This window comes from Gekko japonicus, unplaced genomic scaffold (assembly GCF_001447785.1).
Source record: "Gekko japonicus isolate JY-2015 unplaced genomic scaffold, Gekko_japonicus_V1.1 scaffold12, whole genome shotgun sequence".
Lineage (NCBI taxonomy): Eukaryota > Metazoa > Chordata > Lepidosauria > Squamata > Gekkonidae > Gekko > Gekko japonicus.
Window position 1 is genome coordinate 835,769 of NW_015161947.1, and position 20,194 is coordinate 855,962.

The 20,194-nt window shown below is 41.6% G+C and overlaps 1 protein-coding gene across 3 annotated transcripts in view; it reads right to left on the minus strand.

Moving 5' to 3' along the window:
- The window catches only part of SLC6A6 (solute carrier family 6 (neurotransmitter transporter), member 6), a 71,748-nt gene that overhangs the window by 18,055 nt on the left and 33,499 nt on the right, over nt 1-20,194 (minus strand). For all 3 annotated transcript variants that reach the window (XM_015429378.1, XM_015429379.1, XM_015429377.1), the window contains 8 exons: nt 19,810-20,049; nt 19,201-19,335; nt 14,375-14,609; nt 9,032-9,164; nt 6,663-6,797; nt 5,241-5,344; nt 5,002-5,126; nt 1,456-1,568 (listed from right to left, as the gene is read on the minus strand). In XM_015429378.1, coding sequence (XP_015284864.1) covers nt 1,456-1,568; nt 5,002-5,126; nt 5,241-5,344; nt 6,663-6,797; nt 9,032-9,164; nt 14,375-14,609; nt 19,201-19,335; nt 19,810-20,038 — 1,209 coding nt within the window. In that variant the 5' untranslated portion in view covers nt 20,039-20,049. The remainder of the gene's footprint in view (nt 1-1,455; nt 1,569-5,001; nt 5,127-5,240; nt 5,345-6,662; nt 6,798-9,031; nt 9,165-14,374; nt 14,610-19,200; nt 19,336-19,809; nt 20,050-20,194) is intronic.

A 20,194-nucleotide genomic window follows, 5' to 3' on the forward strand; every position in this document is an offset into this window, starting at 1 on the left:
TTTGGGAGTGCTCCTGGATCCCTCCTTAACAATGGAGACCCAGGTGGAAGCCACTGCTAAGTTGGCTTTTTACCATCTTTGGCTGATTCGGTAGTTGGTTCCCTTCCTCGACTGCGACAACCTGGCTACAGTGATCGATGCAATGGTCACCTCGAGGTTAGACTACTGTAACGCTCTCTACATGAGGCTGCCCTTGTCACAAATCCGGAAGCTGCAGGTAGTGCAGAATGCTGTGGCCAGGCTTGTGATGGGTCTCCCTAGATGGGAGCACATCCGGCCGGTGCTGAAGGCGCTGCACTGGCTGCCAATAGCATACCGAATTCGCTTCAAAGTGCTGGTACTTACCTTTAAAGCCCTATATGACCAGGGTCTGACATACCTGAGAGACCGCCTTTCCCCATACATACCCCAGAGAGCACTACAGTCAGGGTCGCAACATCGGCTAATGATTCCAGGCCCTAAGGAGGCCAGGCTCGCTGTTACTAGGGCCAGAGCCTTTTCGGTGGCGGCTCCTACCTGGTGGAACAAGCTTCCAGAAGAGATCAGGGCCCTGCGGAACCTTGTACAGTTCTGCAGGACCTGCAAGACAGAGCTCTTCCGCCAGGCTTTCAACTAGGAGCCGCCCACCATCACCACCACTACCACCAATTATTATTACTAGTAACATCTATGGTAGAGAGTTGGCCCTCTATGGAGATAGAGCCACCGTGTGGGAGGCCGGAATACCACTGAATCGGGATTTTAGAACTACATTCTATAACATGCCACCATTAATTTACTGAAGGAACTACCATCATTGCAAGCACGAAATTGTTATTTGTTTATTGTATGATTGTTTTAATTTGCTTTTAAATGTTTTATGCTGACTCGGCACATGCTGCCGATAAATGTGACCTGCCCTGAGCCCGCTTGCAGGGAGGGCGGGATACAAATATAATAAAATAAATAAACTACTTAGGTGCAGCCTGAAGAGATGGTACAACATAAACAGCATGTATGTAGGGGTGCCTACTTGTAAGGAAGAGAGAACACATGTATGTCTTTTGAATGTCTCGCTTACTTAAAATTGGCAACGAGGTTTGAATTGTAACATAATTCCCTCAGCACATTCTAAAAACACAATTCTCATGAGGTCTAAATGGAACTTGGTACATTATAACTCTAGAATGTAATGTTTTGCCTTTTTTGCTTGGTTGCAAAAGTTACTTTTTAAACCAAAATTGTACACAACATACCAAATACCCTGTGCCCTTTAGATCAACAAAAAGATATTTAAACTGCAGAACTAACTTAGGAACTCGATGACATTCATTCATCTTTTCCCTGCCCAGAGAGATACACAACACTTTCCTGAATCATCCATGATGTGTTTGATTCAGAACAGAAAAAACAACAGAAGTAATTTAACATGCAAATGCAGGTTTTCCATCACTGTGTATTACTGTGGTGACTCACCTGGCTATCCAGGCCAAGCAAAAGAAGCATAATAAAAAAAAGAATAGCCCAAAAAGTTGGCAGTGGCATCATGCTCACAGCTTTCGGGTAGGCAATAAAGGCCAGTCCTGGACCTAGAGGAATAAAGAGAGAAGAAAGGAAAGGGGGAAAGGGAAAAGAGACAGTAAGTAAGCAGCTCCCCTTGAAGGCAAGACCCCATTCCACCCCCCCCCCCCATAAGGGATGCCTGGTTCCATTCAGATAAACCCAAACCCAACTGAAGATTCCAGGATGGAATTCTTTCAGATCCTTTTATCTGACATAGAAGCATGCAACAGGAACTGCAGTCCTCAAATCCAAAAAAAGCCATTGCTTATCCATTGCCAGGCTCATCATCTCACTCAAACATGCCAAACCATGCACATGTCATTCATGAACAAGCTATGATGGGAGAGGGGTGCCTGGCATGTGACATGCAATTACGGCTGGGGCCAGTTCCTGAACTCTTTGGACAAAGCAAAACCCACACAACGCCTTCTGTTTCCACAGTTGGGTTGGTACTGAGCAACAGAATAGTGTATGCATAAAATGGCAAATGAACTGACTTAACTGGTTTCCTTTCTAATGGAACAACTGATTATCTGAATAACTGTTCAGTCTTATCTGGTGATGTAACTGGTAGCCATGTTGTGTTAATAGTTTAGCGTGCACTACTGCTACAATAAATCCATTTGCTACTATCCGATATTTCTCGCTACCCATAGCAACTGCTGCAGAAATTGTATTCTGTTCCTTTAACCATGAAAATAAATTTCTATAACTGAAACAAGGCTAATGTACTTCCCACTATAATTAGTAAAAGCAAAGTCAAGGGTGGGTTATTCTGTGTTATCCCTGTGGACAAGTTGCTAGAAATCAAAACTACGCTCAGTTTTATGGCACAAAACATTCATCGCATTACAATGAGATTTCTCATTTTATTTTCAGGGTCACTTTACCAGGTGCTAGAACTGATGGAAACATTATAAAGACCAAGAAGCGGTAAGATGTTATTTACTTTTGAGTGTTTTGGTTGCTTTAAAAATTGTGAGAAAACAAATCAACAGTTTTCATGCAAGCTTTGTTTAAAAAAGAAAGTCCATTAGAGTGTTCAAATCTCTGAAAGTCAGATTAAAACACCATTTTTTCCACTAGAAGTATATCTTCTATTTGTCGCGAAGTACAGCGGGAGAATTCTTGCCATGGATCAGCACTCCTCACTTACTGCTGATGCTCTTGCTACCTTCCATTTTCTTTTCCATTTAAACAAGGTGCAAGGGAAGGATAAAGAAGCCAACGCCCCATAACCCCCTGGGTTCTAAACCACAGAAAATAAGTTGTGCTTACGTCCCAGTAAAATCACTAAAATGTACGTTAGTCATTACCACCCCGTACAACAGATTTCAATGGGACTTGAGCATAAACACCTTTCTGTGGATCAGGGCAATGGGGCATAATCCAGCTAATGTTACACTCATGTTAGTCTGTGCCCAATGTATATCCCTAGCTGCATGAGAAACCTCATGTTCAATTGGGTTCTTTGCTAGCAACTCCCCTTCACAATCAAATAGTTCAAGATATGCATGTGGAGCCCTTTTTATAAAAACTCCAACCATTCAGTTCTTTAGGAAGGGAAGAAGGGGAAAGTCTAAATTCAGTTTTTCAACTCCCTGCCGAAGCCCACTTCAGTGGGATTTTAGATTCACACACATTTCCAGCTGCTCTGAATGCACTGTATTAGATTACAGATGCACACAACTGATAACGTTCAGTTCATCTGTCAGATAACCCAACTTCTGCCAAGTTTTCTTGCATGCAACTCACTATGACCAACTATCTTGTTATTTAATTGTCTGTGCATTCACAGCATATCTTAGGCTAGTATCCTAGCCACATATACTTGGAAGTATGTATCACTGGACCATGTGGCACTTACTTCAGAGTAAATGTGGCTAGGGTCAGGTTGTCAGTCACCTCCTTTTCAAAGAAATGGATTTCAAAGTGATAGATGAGTAAAAGACTTGGGAAAATGAAACCAGTGGCTACAATCCAGCACTAGATAGGATTGCTTAGACCAGTTGAAAATCAACACTTAAGCAAGTCTACCTCTGTGCTGCCTTGTGGCCAGGATTTTATAAGAAATAAACAGGCCGGAGATCAGATATACAAGTCTACATGCCAACAGATTGAGAGATGTTAAACACTACACTTCCACATTATTATTTTTCTTCCTCTGCCTAGAAGAATAGTGCTGGATTTGGTTATTAAAGAAACTGAAGGAGAAACAAAAACCTCCACTGGAATTCCTTGCCATAATTGAAATGGCACTATAGGAAGAAAAGGGAATCTCTCTGACAAAATGGTACGGAAACCACAGAGCAAAAAAGCTTTCCTCGTAGTGCCCTCCTCATTAGCCTGCGTCTGCAACTCTAGGTGTATGCTCACCTAGAAATTTTCTTAAAGATTTTCTGGGGCTTCACACTTAGGGCCAATTCACATTTCTTTCCCTTTCTAAAGCTGTCCTAGACTGTCTCATCTATGCATTCAAATGGACTAATATAATGTGTCATTTGGGTGATAATGGCCAGGGACAACCTTTGGGATTCCCCCGGACACTTTTCCCCCAACTACAGCCATCATTTGCACAAATTGCTGCCAGTTTAAGCATTGCACTCTAGACTTCAGTACACAGACTAGGATATCAGATGACACGATAAGAATCTGGCTTAGGGTGTCTGAGCTTCAAAGGCATAACTGTTTAGGAGTGCCTCACTTGCTCAAGTGCTCCAAGGGAAGTCCAAGAGAATTTGCAGGTTTTGCTCAAAAGTAACAAAATTAAGAGATATATTTTGGTTTGGATTTTTTTTCAGTGGCTCAGGACTACTTTACGAAACACACAATAAGTAGGAAATGCATCCCTATGTCCACTCTGACCTGTCCATGGAAATGTGTGTTGAACAGTTCTGAGCACATGCTCACAGCACTGCTCATACCAAGACGGAGCAGTGGGCAGGTGTGCCTTGTGCATGTACTGACAGTGGTGGTGGGAAGGCTATGACAGGAAAACAGATTTCTCTACTTCCCCCCAAATTCTATATGAGCTTGTTACAGATGACATAAATTCCATCATGGCTTCACACTGAAATGTGAGAGTTGCGATTAGAAAAAAAACAGACATTTTTTCTAGGATAGTTTCCATCTATGAACAAACATGGTGGGCCTGCGGAGATCCCATAAACCTATCTATCAGGATCAAAACCAATAGAGAGTAAATTGCAGTCTTAAGAGGTTTTAGTTTTATAAGATGTACACATTTCAAGTACTGTTTTGCATTTTAGCTTGTTTTGGAAAACAACAAAAAGAATTCAACCTGTTATGCTGTTCGAAATAAATTAAGACTTTGCTTACTGAAAGGTGATTTTTTTTTAAAAAAAATCTCTCTCTCTTTTGGGGTTGATTTTGTTTGTAGTACTTTGCTCACACACTGGGTGGCAGTGCCCACCATCACTGCCACCAAAACCATCGTACCTGACTCTGCCACCTCAGCAATGTCCACCCCTTGCTCTTGTGCCATGAAGCCCAGGACGGAAAAAATTGCGAAGCCAGACACAAAACTGGTACCACTGTTCAGGCATCCCAGCAGCATACAGTCCCTAAGTCACACATATGTCATGGAGGAAGTTAATTAAAGAAAAAAATTAAATCCATGGTTCCCTACACATCATTTATTTAGCTAACACACTAAACCCCTATGGAAGGAAACTTGCCTATAGCAGTTGTATTTGTATTTGTTGTAGCTCCCCAAGGAAGTCATTGCACCTAAGCAGATTGCATAGGAGAAGAAGATTTGTGTCCCAGCATCTATCCAGACCTAAAGAAAAGAAGGAAGAAAACCTCTGTTGGAAAATGGCAGTGCTCAGACTATGCAACCTATAAGCATCTTCCGACCTCCAAGAAAGATAATCACTTCAATGAAAACAACATACTCAGAAACACTAGCAGACAATATTTGCTAAGCACATCTTCCTTTTGCTTCAATCACATCCTCCCATAATGTACATTTTGATGGGGAAAAATGCATAAAAACAGGACTAATTTGAAAATAACTTACCCACATACTATATTTATTTATATATATATATAATTACCCTGTTCTATACATCATCATTGTGCAGTCACCAGCAGAATATGTGCAAACACAATAACAGCAATTTTCTGAGAATTCAAATCTGTTTTAAAGTCACGGACAACACTATATTCATCCTACCCTTCTACTTGTTTCTTGCCCCTGGCCATTAGAGCCACATATGGCGGACAGAGAACTGCCTAAATCATTTGAAAGACAAAGAAGCAGTAGCTTTTTAGCATCCCCTTGAGTTATCTCCCATCCTTCAAGGTTGGTATCAAAGTGTTCTGGGTGGATTGTATCCAATAGGTATGTTCTCTGTCTTGCATTGTCTTGTCCTTTACTGAACTTATCAAAATAATTATTTTTTTTCAAAAAAAATAAATATTCTTATTTGCATTTCTGTTTTTCATCTGTCAGTTTTGTATTTCTTCCACTGCCAGGGAATGGTGGTTGTGGCTGACAAGAAAATGTAAGGAGCTTAAGACAGCCTTACTGATGTAGCAGGGACCATGGGAAAGAAAAATTAAGCACTAGACTCTCCCACCTTGCTATGGGGTGTCTTCCAGGCATTTGTGTGAATGGTATTTAACTGTTTCCCATTTTCTGACCTTAACGACCTGACCCAGAAGCATCCATACAACACGGTTGCAATCAGTTGCAAATACTCACAATTGCTTCTTACCGTTCTGTGTGCTGCTCCACAATTTTGTTGCCTTTCAGAACTAAAGACTGAAGCAATAATTATCTCCCTTACCTTGTCCAGTCTAATACCAACAAAAAAGCTGAGATGCTATATTTGGACAGAGTCTACAAGCCTCAGAATCCTTTTAATATAAAAAGATATACATACATGGAAAAAATGCATTAACATATTAACAATAATAACCTTTCAACACGATATAGCAAGGGAGGGGAGAACCATGGAAGTAATCTTAAATTTAGCTTCGGATTGCTTAAGACAAGTAGGGAGATCTACTGTGCCATAACCTTACTCTCCTATTTAAAGCTTTTCTGAAACGTGGGAAAAAAGTATTACCACTATCAATTCCTATCAACTCACCTGAGGATCAGCTAACCGAGCCATGTCAGGATAAAGATAAAACTTGATGCCAGTTGCTGCTCCAGGTAAAGTGACACCACGGATTAACAGTACGAAAAGCATGATGAATGGGAATGTTGCTGTTACGTACACAACCTAGGAATAATTAAAATAAATAAATAAATAAAACAAGTTATCATTTTTACTATTAAGAAGCCAGAGCCCAGGGATTCAAATATATTAATTTGTATACACCTGAAATATGAGGTCATTTAATTGCCTCCTCTTCCTATTTGCCTTTGTCTTGGATTGTTCAGTAGAACATCATGGTTCCCCTAAACCTGATTTAAGTGCATAAATGTTTATCCAGCAAGCCACACGAAATGGAGTATCTGCCACTAAGGACAGGGCAAAGGACTCTTCTGCTAAGCTCAATGCTAGGCACAATTCTTGTTCTCTCTCTCTCACTCTCTCGCGCACGCTATTTTTTTATTGCAATTCTTTCTGGCAAATGCAGATCACCATTTTATATGAACGGCCGTTCTTCCTTACACACCTTCTCAATGAAGGTTTTTAAAGGTAGTAGAGCGGAAATCTTCTCAACATGGAGAAGATGAGACAAAGGATAGGTCAAAGCCCCATCAGCCTCTATTAAACTGAGGCCTCCTTGATAGCAACTTGCTGCATTGTTGACTCAAGCCAAGAACCTAGCCTACTTCATTCCTATTATATAAATGCATGCAGAACAAGCCAATGAAGCATGCAGACTCAAAAATACAGAAACTACACAAAGAAGCAAGTGAAAGTTGAGTGATAAAGATCTTCTAGGCTCCATTTCCCCCCCTCTCTGAGCTGTAGATCTCTTCTGTGCAGTCAATATTTTCAAAGGAATATTTCCAAATTGAGAATAACTTTGTTTGATTTCACCAGAAAATTAGAGCATATTTCCAAGTGTGTATTTACGTGGGCATACTCCCCTTTCATTTTTGTCAAAATCCATAGTTCAAGGACCACCTGAAACAACTCAGTTAAATATGGATCAGTTCAATATGGGTGCACAACAACAGCTCACTGGAATCAACCTGGAACTGAATTATCTGAAGGAGCCAAAGCGTGATGCCACTATGCTTTTGCCAAAAGTACTTGCTGAAGGTGGCATCAGAATCCACTACGTCTTGGACCACTTTGGAGAATCCAAATACATCATCAGACTCCTGCTACACTCTCCTGAATATACCCTGGGATATATACCCTGAGATCTAAGCTGAACATCTGGAAGTGTAGAAAAGTAGTCACACTAGAGAGGAATGAACAATACAGAAGGAAATACATGTGAAAATGCAATGTTTAAATGGGCTTTGTGTGAGGAAGGCTCCCATCAGGAGCCCCTTGTCTGCTTCTGGCTGTGTTTGCCCCAAAAGTTGAACAGAGACCTGCCTACCGCATCTCAACATGCACCCCCCAAGTGGAATCCCGATTAGCTTTTCTTTTCTTCTCTTAATAGGGTCACAACATGCCACCTGGTAATTACAGCTCTGCTGCTTTGTTTAATAGAGTTTTGTTTTTGTGAAATTGGTTTAGCCAGCTGAAAGCTCCTGAGATGCATCTTCTTGCCTTTTAAGTGAATCTCGGGAGATTAACAGGCAGATATCAAAGGCGGCTGTACCATAATGACTCCGGCAGACGGCCCAGTCTCTAAATGCAACACATGTAACTACATCAATCTTTCCATGCCGTTTCCACCCCTGTGGGCAGGGAATTATGTCTTAAAGCATTCTCTAAGGTAGTTCATAATTTCCCCTACCTCTGTACTGACTGCACTAAAAAATGCAGAAAACCAAAGAGGGTTGCTCTGTGACAAAAATAATTGCAAGGGATGGAATATGGGATCTTGAATGTTTGACTTTGGGAACACATTTAAATAAAAAAAACCCAGATGTTAAAGAGTTCTTGAGCTCTTGAGTTTTCAGTGCAACTAGCTGAAGAGGAAACTGAAAAAAAATGAATGCATTCTCAATGCTTGCATGAATAAGAAATAGGCTGGAAAGTCAAAATAACAACAGAACCATAACCTTGACCAGGAATTCTGTAATTTTGTAATTTTAGACCCCATTTGGTAATTCTGCAATTTTAGACCCTGTATTCTGTAATTTTAGACCCCAAATTTTGTTTGTATTTAGGCACCTGAAGAAGCTGACTCAACACCTCATTATCATTACAGTTTGGCCCTGTCACCTGTGTTGCTAAAGCCTATCAAAGTGATTCATCGACCTATTTCAGTATGGAATGGATTACTTTTTAAATAATGAATCCACCCTTTAATTCCAGTCAGAGATGACATTTTAACATGATCATAACAATAAGTAGGGAGAGGGGCAGAGAACACTCACTTTCCCAGTGGACTTGACACCTTTCCAAATGCAGAAGAAACATATCACCCAGATGAGGAGGAGACAGAGAGCCAGGTCCCACTTGACAACACCAATATCATCAATTCCTGGAGACAAGCTCAATACATTTTGCCTTAAAGTGTGAAAGGAAACAAGAAACACAAAGATACAATAAAAACAATCAGTTCTTTCTCAAGCAACAGTGTTTGAAAGCAAGACTGGGGTGAAAATAATAAGGGTTAAACCGGTGTGCCGGTTTAGTTCATTAGAACACAAACTTAATTAAAGCTAATGGGACTTTTGATTTGTGGTCCTTCAGAGACTCATGGATGCTGCTGCTCCTTAACATGACAAAAAAGTCTCTACTGAGTCACTTGCAAACGGGTCATCTTCCCTCTTCGTTTTCCCTTCCTTCATGCATTTTCCATCTTAGGTAGATTAGTCTCTCTCCCCCCAGGACTTAGCTACAGTGACCCATGCAATGGTCACTTCCAGAACGGATTACTGCAATTTGCTCTACGCAGGCTAAACACGGAGACTGATCTGGAAATTACAGATGGTACAAAATGCGGCGGCGCGCCTGCTGACGCCACCACCTGTGCGAGCTCACATTCAGCAGGTGCTCTGCCAACTGCATTAGCTACCAGTTGAGTTCCAGATCCACTTCAAGGTGTTGGTAATAACTTTTAAATCCTTACACGACCTGGGACCAACATATCTGAGGGACCACCTCTTCCCATATACGTTCCGAAGAGCATTACACTCTATGGACCAACATCTCCTGGTGGTCCCTGGCCCAAAGGACATCCATCTTGCCCCAACCAGGGCCAGAGCTTTTTCTACCCTGGCCCCTGCCTGGTGGAACATGCTCTCCATTGAGATCAAGGCCCTGCAGGATCTTCCACAATTCCGCAGGGCCTGTAAGACAGAGCTGTTCCACTAGGCCTTTGGCTGAGGCAGCGGGCGTCCATGCATGGCCTCCCTGAGGTGTCTGTTTCCTGTCTCCCATCCAATGCTCCCTCTAAGCTGTGGAGTCTTGTGGGCAAAAATTCTACTTTGTGAGCTACTGGTGTTAAAAGTTGTGAGTGAGCGATCTGGGTATTGCATAAATTAGTTTGCTCTAGAGCCATTCTTCCTTCCTGAGCTAAGACAACAGTGTGTGAGCCGGAGACTAAAAAACTGAGCTAGCTCACACTAAACCAGCTTAGAGGAAAACCTGCTCCCATACCTGGCTATACTTCTCTGTACCAATTGGCCAGGGAACCTCTTCCAACCACTCAGTTTCTGACTTTGGGCTGTGACCACCAATTTTAATGTTGTACTATTGTGTTTTAAAATTTTAATTATATTTATTGTATTGTCGATATGCTGTTATCCGCCCTGAGCCCACGCGCGGGAAGGGCAGGCTATAAATATGAAAAATAAATAAATCCAGCCTCTTAGAGCTAGTTCTTAAGATACAAATTAAACATAAAATTATAAATTACACCATCTTCAAGTAGACGTGTAAGAATGTTTTGTTCCAGTGGGCAGTTGGTATCTTTGGCTGCTTTTAAGTCTGTGTATTAATTATTTACTGTTTTTAACTTATTGCTGGACACTCATGATGTTTGTGCTCTTGCAGTAGGGTTGCCAAATCGACTTACCTCTGCCGGCGGGGGACTTTGTGCTGGCTCCCGGCAGCATGCATGTCACAGGGAAGTGACGTCATGACGCCGGGGACGCTGGGGGCGGGGCACAGCCATTTGAGGGAAAAACATAGAGTTTTCCCCTCAAATGGCTGTGCAGCGTCCCGACGTCACTTTCCTGTGATGTGCATGCGGGGGTGGGGTTCCCCCCGGGGGCCGATTCCGTGGGGGCGGAAATCGGACCTCCAAACATAGTTTTCCCCTCAAATGGCTGTGTCCCGCCCCCAGCGTCCCCGGCGTCACGGCGTCACTTTCCTGTGATGTGCACGCGGGGGTGGGGTTTCCCCCGGGGGCCAATTCCGTGGGGGCGGAAATCGGACCTCCAAAGCGGGGGGAAATCTGCCCCCCAGGGGGATTTGGCAGCCCTATCTTGCAGGCTTTGCTATCTTGTAGCCACCTTGCATTTGAAAACATAAGGCAGGGAACAAATATTTTAAATAAATCTCTAAAGTGACTGTCAAGGTAGTGAGTAGCATGCACACTATATAACTTATCCTAAACTGTCCTATAACAAGTGTGGATTTTGCTTTCATTTAATGTATGTTGCAGTCGGAAACTGCAATCTAGTCATGAGATTCCTTCTGAAGTTAATGAAATTATTCCAAGCCGTTGCCAGAGTAGGTGACTTGTGTAATACAACTAAATTAAATGGAGAGGGGAAAAAAAACCCTTCAGAACTTGTTACTACTTCTGTTGAAAACTCTAATTTCATGTGTGCATTTGTATGTATACCCTTCTGTCTTTATTAGGTATTATCTCAGGATATAAGCAAATTCATATTTAAGTTTTATACAAATAAATTAACTTTTAAAACAAAAAGACTGCAATCTGAAGCACAATCACTAGGGGGCTACATTCCAACGAACTCAATGAGACTTACTTCTAAGTAAACATGCTTAGGACTGCACAAACCTGAGCACAGAAGAGAACTGTATATAGAACTGTCACTATCATGACTCTGTAGAGCCCAGAAACATGATCATGGAGTCATCAGCTTTGTCATTGACTTCAGAACACAAACAAAACATAGAACTGGACAAGTTGCACAACTCTTGGAAGGCTATCCCATTTCAACCAAGATGAAGAGGTGTTTAAAATAGCATGGATCATAATACATTAGTTTTTCCCAAGGATCTCACCCAAGGGTGGTGGTGGGGAGTGAAGACACTTCTCCTCTCAAATTTATGACTGCTTTCAAGGGCAGATGAGCCTAAAAGCAAGTTTTATTTAGTATTGTCCTGCTTACTCTAGATTTTCATGCCCAAAGCCCATGAGGAGCCTCCCTGGATTTTAGATAAACCAGGTCTGCTGATTCCTAAGCACTTACAAGCTTTCAGGAACAATCAAAGCTTTTGTTTACTGGTTAATTGTCCCCTGCTTCTTCCCCTTTCATACTACGTTTGCAAAAAGATACTACAAAAGGCCAACCTTTATAACTATGAAATTGAAGCATGTGATGTGATCCCAGAGGGTAAGTCCTGGAAATAAAGCTGGAGTTGCTTATCCCCAGCGACTACTCAAACAAGCATGAGATTTGCACAGGCCATTAACTCAAATAAGCTATAATGACAGCCCCCAATGCATAATCAGTAGCATGACTAGGAAGAGGCTGTCACTCAGCATGTGGAGGTAAGCATTTCAATAAAGCCAACCACGTCTAAGATGTGTCATCTTCCGAAAGGTCTAATGATTACGTCCTACATAAAAGCCCACCTTAGGTTTCAAAGCTCAAATACCAACAACACATTCATGCTATGGACAGATGTGTTCTATCAGTTCCAAGTGAAATTCAGAAACAATAGGCTTTTTATTGAGACCCATCAAAATACCGTGTGCAAACTTTAGATTTTTCCAAAATTCTTTATCAGGCTAAAATTTTCACAGAGGTGGGGTGTGTGAAAAGATCATCCAGGCCATGATCCCAACGCAGTTTGTCGGTACCTCAGAACCAATGCTCAGTTGACTTTAGAGAATGCAAAGTATCACATTGCACCCACAGCATGCTCCTTTTCCCATGATGCCATGCTTGCAACCTCATACTAACCACACCTTGCATCCACTGAAGTCAGCTGAACATTTTTCCCAAGATCATGGCCAGAATTCTTACCCCTCACCCCCATTTTTGAACATCCACTCTGATCAAAGGTACTGGAGAGCTCAAAAGATTGCACAATGTCTTGTGTTAAGATGGTAGGTCTTAATAAAAGGTATTACATGGCATTTCATTTTGGAGTTTTGCTTTTAACCAACACTACTACCTATATCTTCTTTAAATTTCAAGTGAGTTAATGTATGATAAAGAAGTTTATATGCTTGCAAGGTAAGAAGCACTATCCCACACTTGTTAAATGAGCTCTGTAACATATTAGCTAGCTCTGAGGTTTTCCTTGATCAGTTAATACATATAGTATATTTATAGGTCACTGGAAATTTTTCATTAATATAAGATGCTAAATCCTTTGTTAAATCCTTTCAGTGTCATAAGTATTCAAATCTTTCCCCCCATCCTCCTGTGTTATGGGTCAACCACTGCAAACACAACTTATTTTCACACACTGAACAATGGTTGAGTCTAGTGCAAATATTTACCAACTTTACAGTATAAGCTTCATTTTCTCATATATCACAGTCATCAGCAGATTATGATATCTTTATAATCTAAGGAACATTCTGTTTATGTAGTTCAGAACAAATGCCAAACATCTAGCCTATAAACATCATTCCTTTAGTAACTATCAACTTACGTCCAGATGGGCAGCCGTGTTGGTCTGAAGTAGTAAAACAAATTTTGAGTCCAGTAGCACCTTTAAGACCAACACACAAAAAGCTCATACCTTGAATAAACCTTTGTTGGTCTTAAAGGTGCTAATGGACTCAAAATCTGTTCTTACATTTATTTATGATTACTCAAGTCCTTTCAGAAAGCCAAGCTCCTTCTTCAATGAATGAAATAAATCCAGCCATTTGCTGGAAGCAAATGTTACATATAAACCAGGATCAGTTTCTACTGATAGACCCACTGACATGTTCTGAGTTTGATACTGTTAGGAAGTGAGATTTTAGCGCTTCCCTCAGCATCGTGCGCTGTCATACACTTCCCAGGGGTCCCTTTCTCAAACCTGCTTTGCTGCAAAGGTTTGGGAAAGACTGCAGTGAAGCCTAAGCAGTGGCTGTGTAGATGACAAAGTTTGGATTTTCCTGTCCACGCGGCAGCTGGTATCCCTGCCCCTGCCCCCAAGGCTGACATTTCCTCTCCCTACCACCAGGGGACATTATATTGATTTATCTAAGTTAGTCCCTAGAGCTTTTCATTAAGCAAATATAAGGAGGAAGGCATATCTCCGTAACAAAAGGAGCTATAGAATTTTTTCCTAAAATGAAAGCTGGAAACACAGAGACTGTTATAACATTATATCGATATAACTATCCCACTGCTAATTAAAAAGAAAAAACTGGAAACAAAAACAGTGGCCCAGGGGAGGAACGGGGCAGAGAAATAGGTGTGGAAATCTGCCATGTGGAAGCTCCACTGCCACTGTGCTGTATTGGCAGCTGCTGCAGCAGCAACAGGTTAACCATCTCTATTTAGGATTGCAGTGCTAATCTACGCTCCTTATATAAAGTGTTGCAAACACTAACAATTAAACTTGCTTACTCCCAAAACTCTGTGACAGGAGATGTGAAGTTGGTGACATTCATAGACAGCCAGAGTGTTTTGTTCCTCCTGAGAGTATCGTCCACACAGGAATCCGTGTTCCACGTGTGATGACAGTGAGACCAGGGCAGGACACTTGTAAAAGAATGGAACAGATAGTATAGTCCCCAAGCCAGGATGACGATGTAATACACATTCAAAAGTGAAACAATCACGATGGAAGCATAACCTATTCCTGTTTAAAAAGAAAAAGAGAGAGAAATGTTTGAAATAACACACATAAATACGGCAGTCTGTTACAGAAGAACGTGAGACTTTGCTACTTTAAGAGGTTGTTCACCTAGAACTCTGCAGGCACAGGCCTAATCTAGAACTGTGAGGGCAGAACAGACTGTACCACTTCAGACTTTTTCAAAGTTCCCCTATATTAATAATTTCCTAAATAGAACATTAGCACAATATGCAAATGACTAGATTATAAATCTTTCTCTTTGGTGTACTTTTTTATTTGCAAGGGGTTCTTACGTCGGGAAACACTAATAAATATAAACCTCCCATCTGCCAGTTCAAGTGGTGCAACTAGGGTTGCCAGTCCCCAGGTCCTGGTGGGGGTTCCTCTGGTTTTTGGGGCTTCTGCCCACCCGGCAGGGGAAACCCCGCCCCCGGACAGCCAAGTCCCTGTATGCTGTCCCCGACGTGATGACATCACCCAGAAGTTATGTTATCATGTTATCATGTCAACGATGTTGCGGGGGGATGTTCTGGCTTGAGGGCAATTCTGGGTGATGTCAGCATGTTGGGGACTCCTCCAGGAATACTCCCCAAATCATAGAATTATAGCGTTGGAAGGGACCTCCAGGGTCACCTAGTCCAACCCCCTGCACAAGGCAGGAAATTCACAAATACCTCCCCCTCCACACCCCCAGGGACCACTGTTCCATGCCCAGAAGATAACAAAAAACCTCCAGAATCTCCAGCCAAACTGCTTCCTGTCCCCAAAGTGGCAATCAGCATTTCCCGGGGCATGTAGGAAAGGGCCACAAGAACTAAGCACTGAGGCAACCTTTCGTGCCCTCCCTTCTCATGATCTGCCTAAGTTCACAGAATCAGCACTGCTGTCAGATGGCCATCTAGCCTCTGTTTGAAAACCTTCCCCCGCTGGCGACAAGGTAGCACCTGGCAACCCTAGGTGCAGCACATTCTATTTCTTCATTCTGCTGCATATCTAGACCTGGCAGCAACTCATCAAACTGTTGTACATCAGCTACCTCCGCTGAAGTCAGTGGGACAACTTGGAATTTAGGGACAGAAAGAAGACTTCAGACAAAAGGGCTCATGCAGCTGAATAACAGCAACGGCAAGATATTTTTGTTCTTCATTGGCTGCCTGTATCTTGGTGCTTGGGGGGGAAGGCTCTGGGTGTCCTGGCCCCACTGCTGGACCTCCTGATGGCACCTGCTGTTTTTGGCCACTGTGTGACAGAGTGTTGGACAGGGTGGGCCATTGGTCTGATCCAACATTGACTTCTCTTATGTTCTTATATGCTTTCAGTAGATTCTGTGATGTGCAAGTTAATATTTTTACTAATATGCTACATGTCACCACTGACAATTAGAAACCATGTTCATGGGCACACTGATTATGCGGCGTTGCTCACTGCCCAGGGGAAAAATGTCCCGGTCCTTTAACAGACGTTTAATGTGTAGAAATGGGCATCTGAAGCTTTTCACAGCAGGGGGTTAAGTAACATCACTTGGTATTTGCTGCAGATCAAATTGATATTACAGGGTCAGCTAAAAGGACCAGTAAACTAGCAGCTTAAAGCAGATTAATACCACTAGTGTGATCACGCAATAATGCCTTTTTATCCCATCCCTCCTACCAAGAGTTCAGAGAGGTACATGGATTACTCCCTTTTTGTACTCAGAACAACCCTTTGAGGTAGGTTAGGCTGAAAGAATGTCACTGACCACCCACAGTGCAATCTTAAGCAATGTAACACCCTTCTACATTCATTAAAGTCAATAGACTTAGAACGGCATATCTTTCTTAGTATGGCATTGTCAATGAGATTTATGGACAGGTAAGGATTAGAACCCGGATCGTCTAGGGTACATCAGACAATCCACCACAGTGGTAATAGTATGAAATGATCCTATGAGGATCTGGAAGCTGAAATGGAACAAATTCAGTTCAAAATATAATTTTAGGCCTACTGACAGAACACAGAATTCCATGCTTTTGTTTCTATGGTAACCTTGGAGCATGATACTAATATTTATGGTTCTACTGCTATGTGTACAGAACAGTCTGTAACTAAAATCCAAAGAGCTGTTCTAGAAGTTCCACGCACAAAACAGGGCTTTGGGCTTGTACTTTGGCCTCCAATGCTGCATGGCAAGCTGTTTTGAAATTAAAGGGATTTTAATACCAGCTTTTGAAGGGGGCTTGGATTTGCGGTTCAAAGAGCTCTTTCAGTCCAGGCCTGTATGTTGGGTGTCATCTTGCCCTTCATCTATGAAAGCTTTAAGTTTAGAGGCCTCAAGTGCAAAAGATGAGGTGTCTTATCTCAGTGAAACCCTGTGATGAAGGTAAGGTTGCCAGCTCCGGGTTGAGAAATACTTGGGAGATTTTGCGGGTCGAGACTGAGGAGGGTGAGGTTTGGGGGAGGGAAGAAACCAATAGTCATAGAGTCCACCTTCCAAAGCAGCCGTTTTCTTCAGGTGAACTGATCTCCATCACCTGGAGATCAGTTGTAATCCTAGATCTCCAGCCACCACCTGAAGGTTGGCAACCATAGTTAAAATTTAAATTTTCACTATGACTCTATTATGTGGGGCTCAAAACAGGAGATGGGAAGTAGCACTTCCTTACTAGCCCATACTGGCTTACTTTCACCCCATCAAACCCTATTTATGACTTTCCTTGAAGTGTGCACACAAAAGTCACACCTTGAATAAAACTTTGTTGGTCTTAAAGGTGCCACTGGACTCTAACTTTGTTCTGTTTCCTTGAAGCATCTGCTTGACCTTTGTCAAGGTCTACTGGATAAGATGGTGCTTGCGATGACTTGGCAAGTCAAGTGTTGTATTCTTATGACTATCTGTAAAGCCCTTTAACAAAAATGTTAAGCCTCTGACTGTAACTAACTACTACAAACAGCAGCCAGTAACTGGAGGGATGGTAATAATAATATTCTCAGTGAAAAGGCAACAAGTTTGTGCCAGAGATAACAAGGAGGTCACAAGGCAAATGGGCAGAGTTAACAAAGTGAAAGCTGTAACTCATGTAGTCATCATTCTTTTTTGCAGAGGACTGATGCCTACTATAACTAAAACTAGATAAATGTTTAACTCTAAAATTAATGCTTTACAATAAAAGAAACCTGCCCTGTTTGTTTTTCAAAAACAAGGTCATTGGTAGATAAGACCACATCCCCCATTGCTCAAAACAGCATGAAAGCAGCTAATGAGGTATTTATATCCTGCTATAAATATTTAACTGTCTTCATAATCCTAGCTCCTTAGTTACTTGGAAATAAGTACTACTGATTTAAGCAGAGGGTGCATTCAAGTAAGTATTTTGGAAGACACAACCCATTAGTAATTCAGCAAGCTGTGTATGCTCCAGTTCTTCAATAACCATTGTGTGGATTTGGGTCACAGCAGTCAATCTACAGTTCAGCCCAGACCATTTGTGAGGTAACATCATACTCATCAAAAACCAGCATTTCAGAGAAGATGATCCAGGCACCTCCTTTTATATCGAAGTGTACAACTTAAGAAGAAGGTAAATATTGAAACTTATCAGTACCTAGTGCTGCTATTATTTTTTAAAATATAAGAAAAGCTTACATTACTTCAGATTTTTAAGCATTACAATCTGGGAGAGGGGGGGGGCAGGCCCAAGTCCCTTTGAATTTCTTTTCTCGTATATGTACCGAAGCTTCAGGAAATCTTACATCTCTTAACATCTAATGAAAGGGTATGTTTGTGTCCCACAAACAAATATTCTTAAAATAAACTTTGAACTTTCTGTTTAATAAAAGAGAAGGATTTTGCAGAGATTAAGTGACAGGACAGATTTAGGAATACTGGGTGACAATTTTTTTAAAAAATCTCACTTATAAAAAATGAGATATCCCATCACTGTTCATTGAAACATATAAGGGTATGATTGATTTTCACTGAAGTAAAAATTTCCTAAATAAAAGCCAATTCACACAAGTATTTTACTGAATATAGGAGTAGAGGGAGATAGCACTCAGGGGTGAGAATGAAAGAAAGTCCAAAATATCTCTGGGAGATTCTACAGTATTACAAACATAAGTATTTTGTTGCTGTCCCCCCCCCCCCCAAAAAAAATATCCAATTGATTTTTTTTGGAAATAATGCATTTATTTGACACTTGCACTCTATTGTGGAATTCCTAACCCAGGCAGAGAGCATCCTTTGCCTTATGATGCAACAGAGCTCCCAAGGTCACCACTTAATTCTTCCCTATAGGGCTGGATAATACCCACTAAGTTGGAATGGAAAAAGCAAAAGGGTATGCTGGGGACACAACTAGGGTGAGGAATAAACCCGCCCCCTTGACCTTCCTCTTGCGGGAAAGGTGGGGTATAAATGTAATGGAAATAAATAAATAAAATAAATAAATCCAGCCACCGAGAATCATGTTGCTTCAATGTATACAGACCTACTCCTCCTCTGCATAGTCCCATCCTGGGCTCAGCTTCTTGATCACACTGCGATGTAACAGAATACTGAGAGCTAGCCTTTATACAGGCGGAGGTCCACAGCATTATGTAAAACAAAATAGCTTACCGGTGAAAATAGGGCAGATCTTTTCCCAGCACGTAATTCCTCCTTCGGAGGTATACTGTCCTAGTGCCACCTCCAGAAAAAACACAGGAAGACCACCCCCAAAAAGAAAAATGAAATAAGGTATGAGAAATGCACCTGTAGAGAAAACACAAGGGTGATTAGAGAAGCTCTGTGACTCAGTGCAATAAAACATCAGCACAGCAGCTGATACTGATATATAAATATTACTGAGAAATCTTTCCTGTCTCCTTCCATCAGCATTTCTGAAACTGTTATTTGTGTACAAAGATTAATCAGCAGATTTTCAAAATGTTAGGAAAATACCCTCCTTTGCCCACCTTAATAGAATAAAATCTCTGTAGAGAAAATGGGGTTGGCTTTCACTGACACAACCCGAATCTTCCTTTTAAAAAATATTACTATTTCAACAGCACTTTAAGTTGCTTTGCAATCCTTTTCTCACTCCTCATTAGAAACCCCACCCACCCACAAACAATTTGTACTCTGCTTTGGCAGTAATACCTAGGAAGCAGTCTAGCATTCTGGCATACACTTCAAAATAAATGAACACAACCAGCAAAAAATTCTGAAAGCGATAATGGCACTCACCTCCGCCATTTTTGTAGCAGAGATACGGAAAACGCCACACGTTGCCCAAGCCGATAAATCCTCCAGCCACAGACAACAGAAAGTCAATCTTGCTTGCCCACTTCTCACGCTGTGGTGGTTTCCCCTCTGCCTCATCCTCAGGCCGAGTTCCAGGGCTTTTGCCAGGAGAAGGCTTGAGGATGTCCTTATGGAAATCTTTCAAACACTGAAGCTTCTCCTTTGTTGCCATATTTTTGCTTTCTACAAGGAAGGAAACCACAGTGTAGGTTTTATGAACAGCTTTCACTTGTTCACCTTTACTCAACAGATAGCTCTGCTTTATAAACCACTTTGGTACATAAGAATGCAAAGCAAATAATGAACAAAAGTTTCCTTCAGGATCATA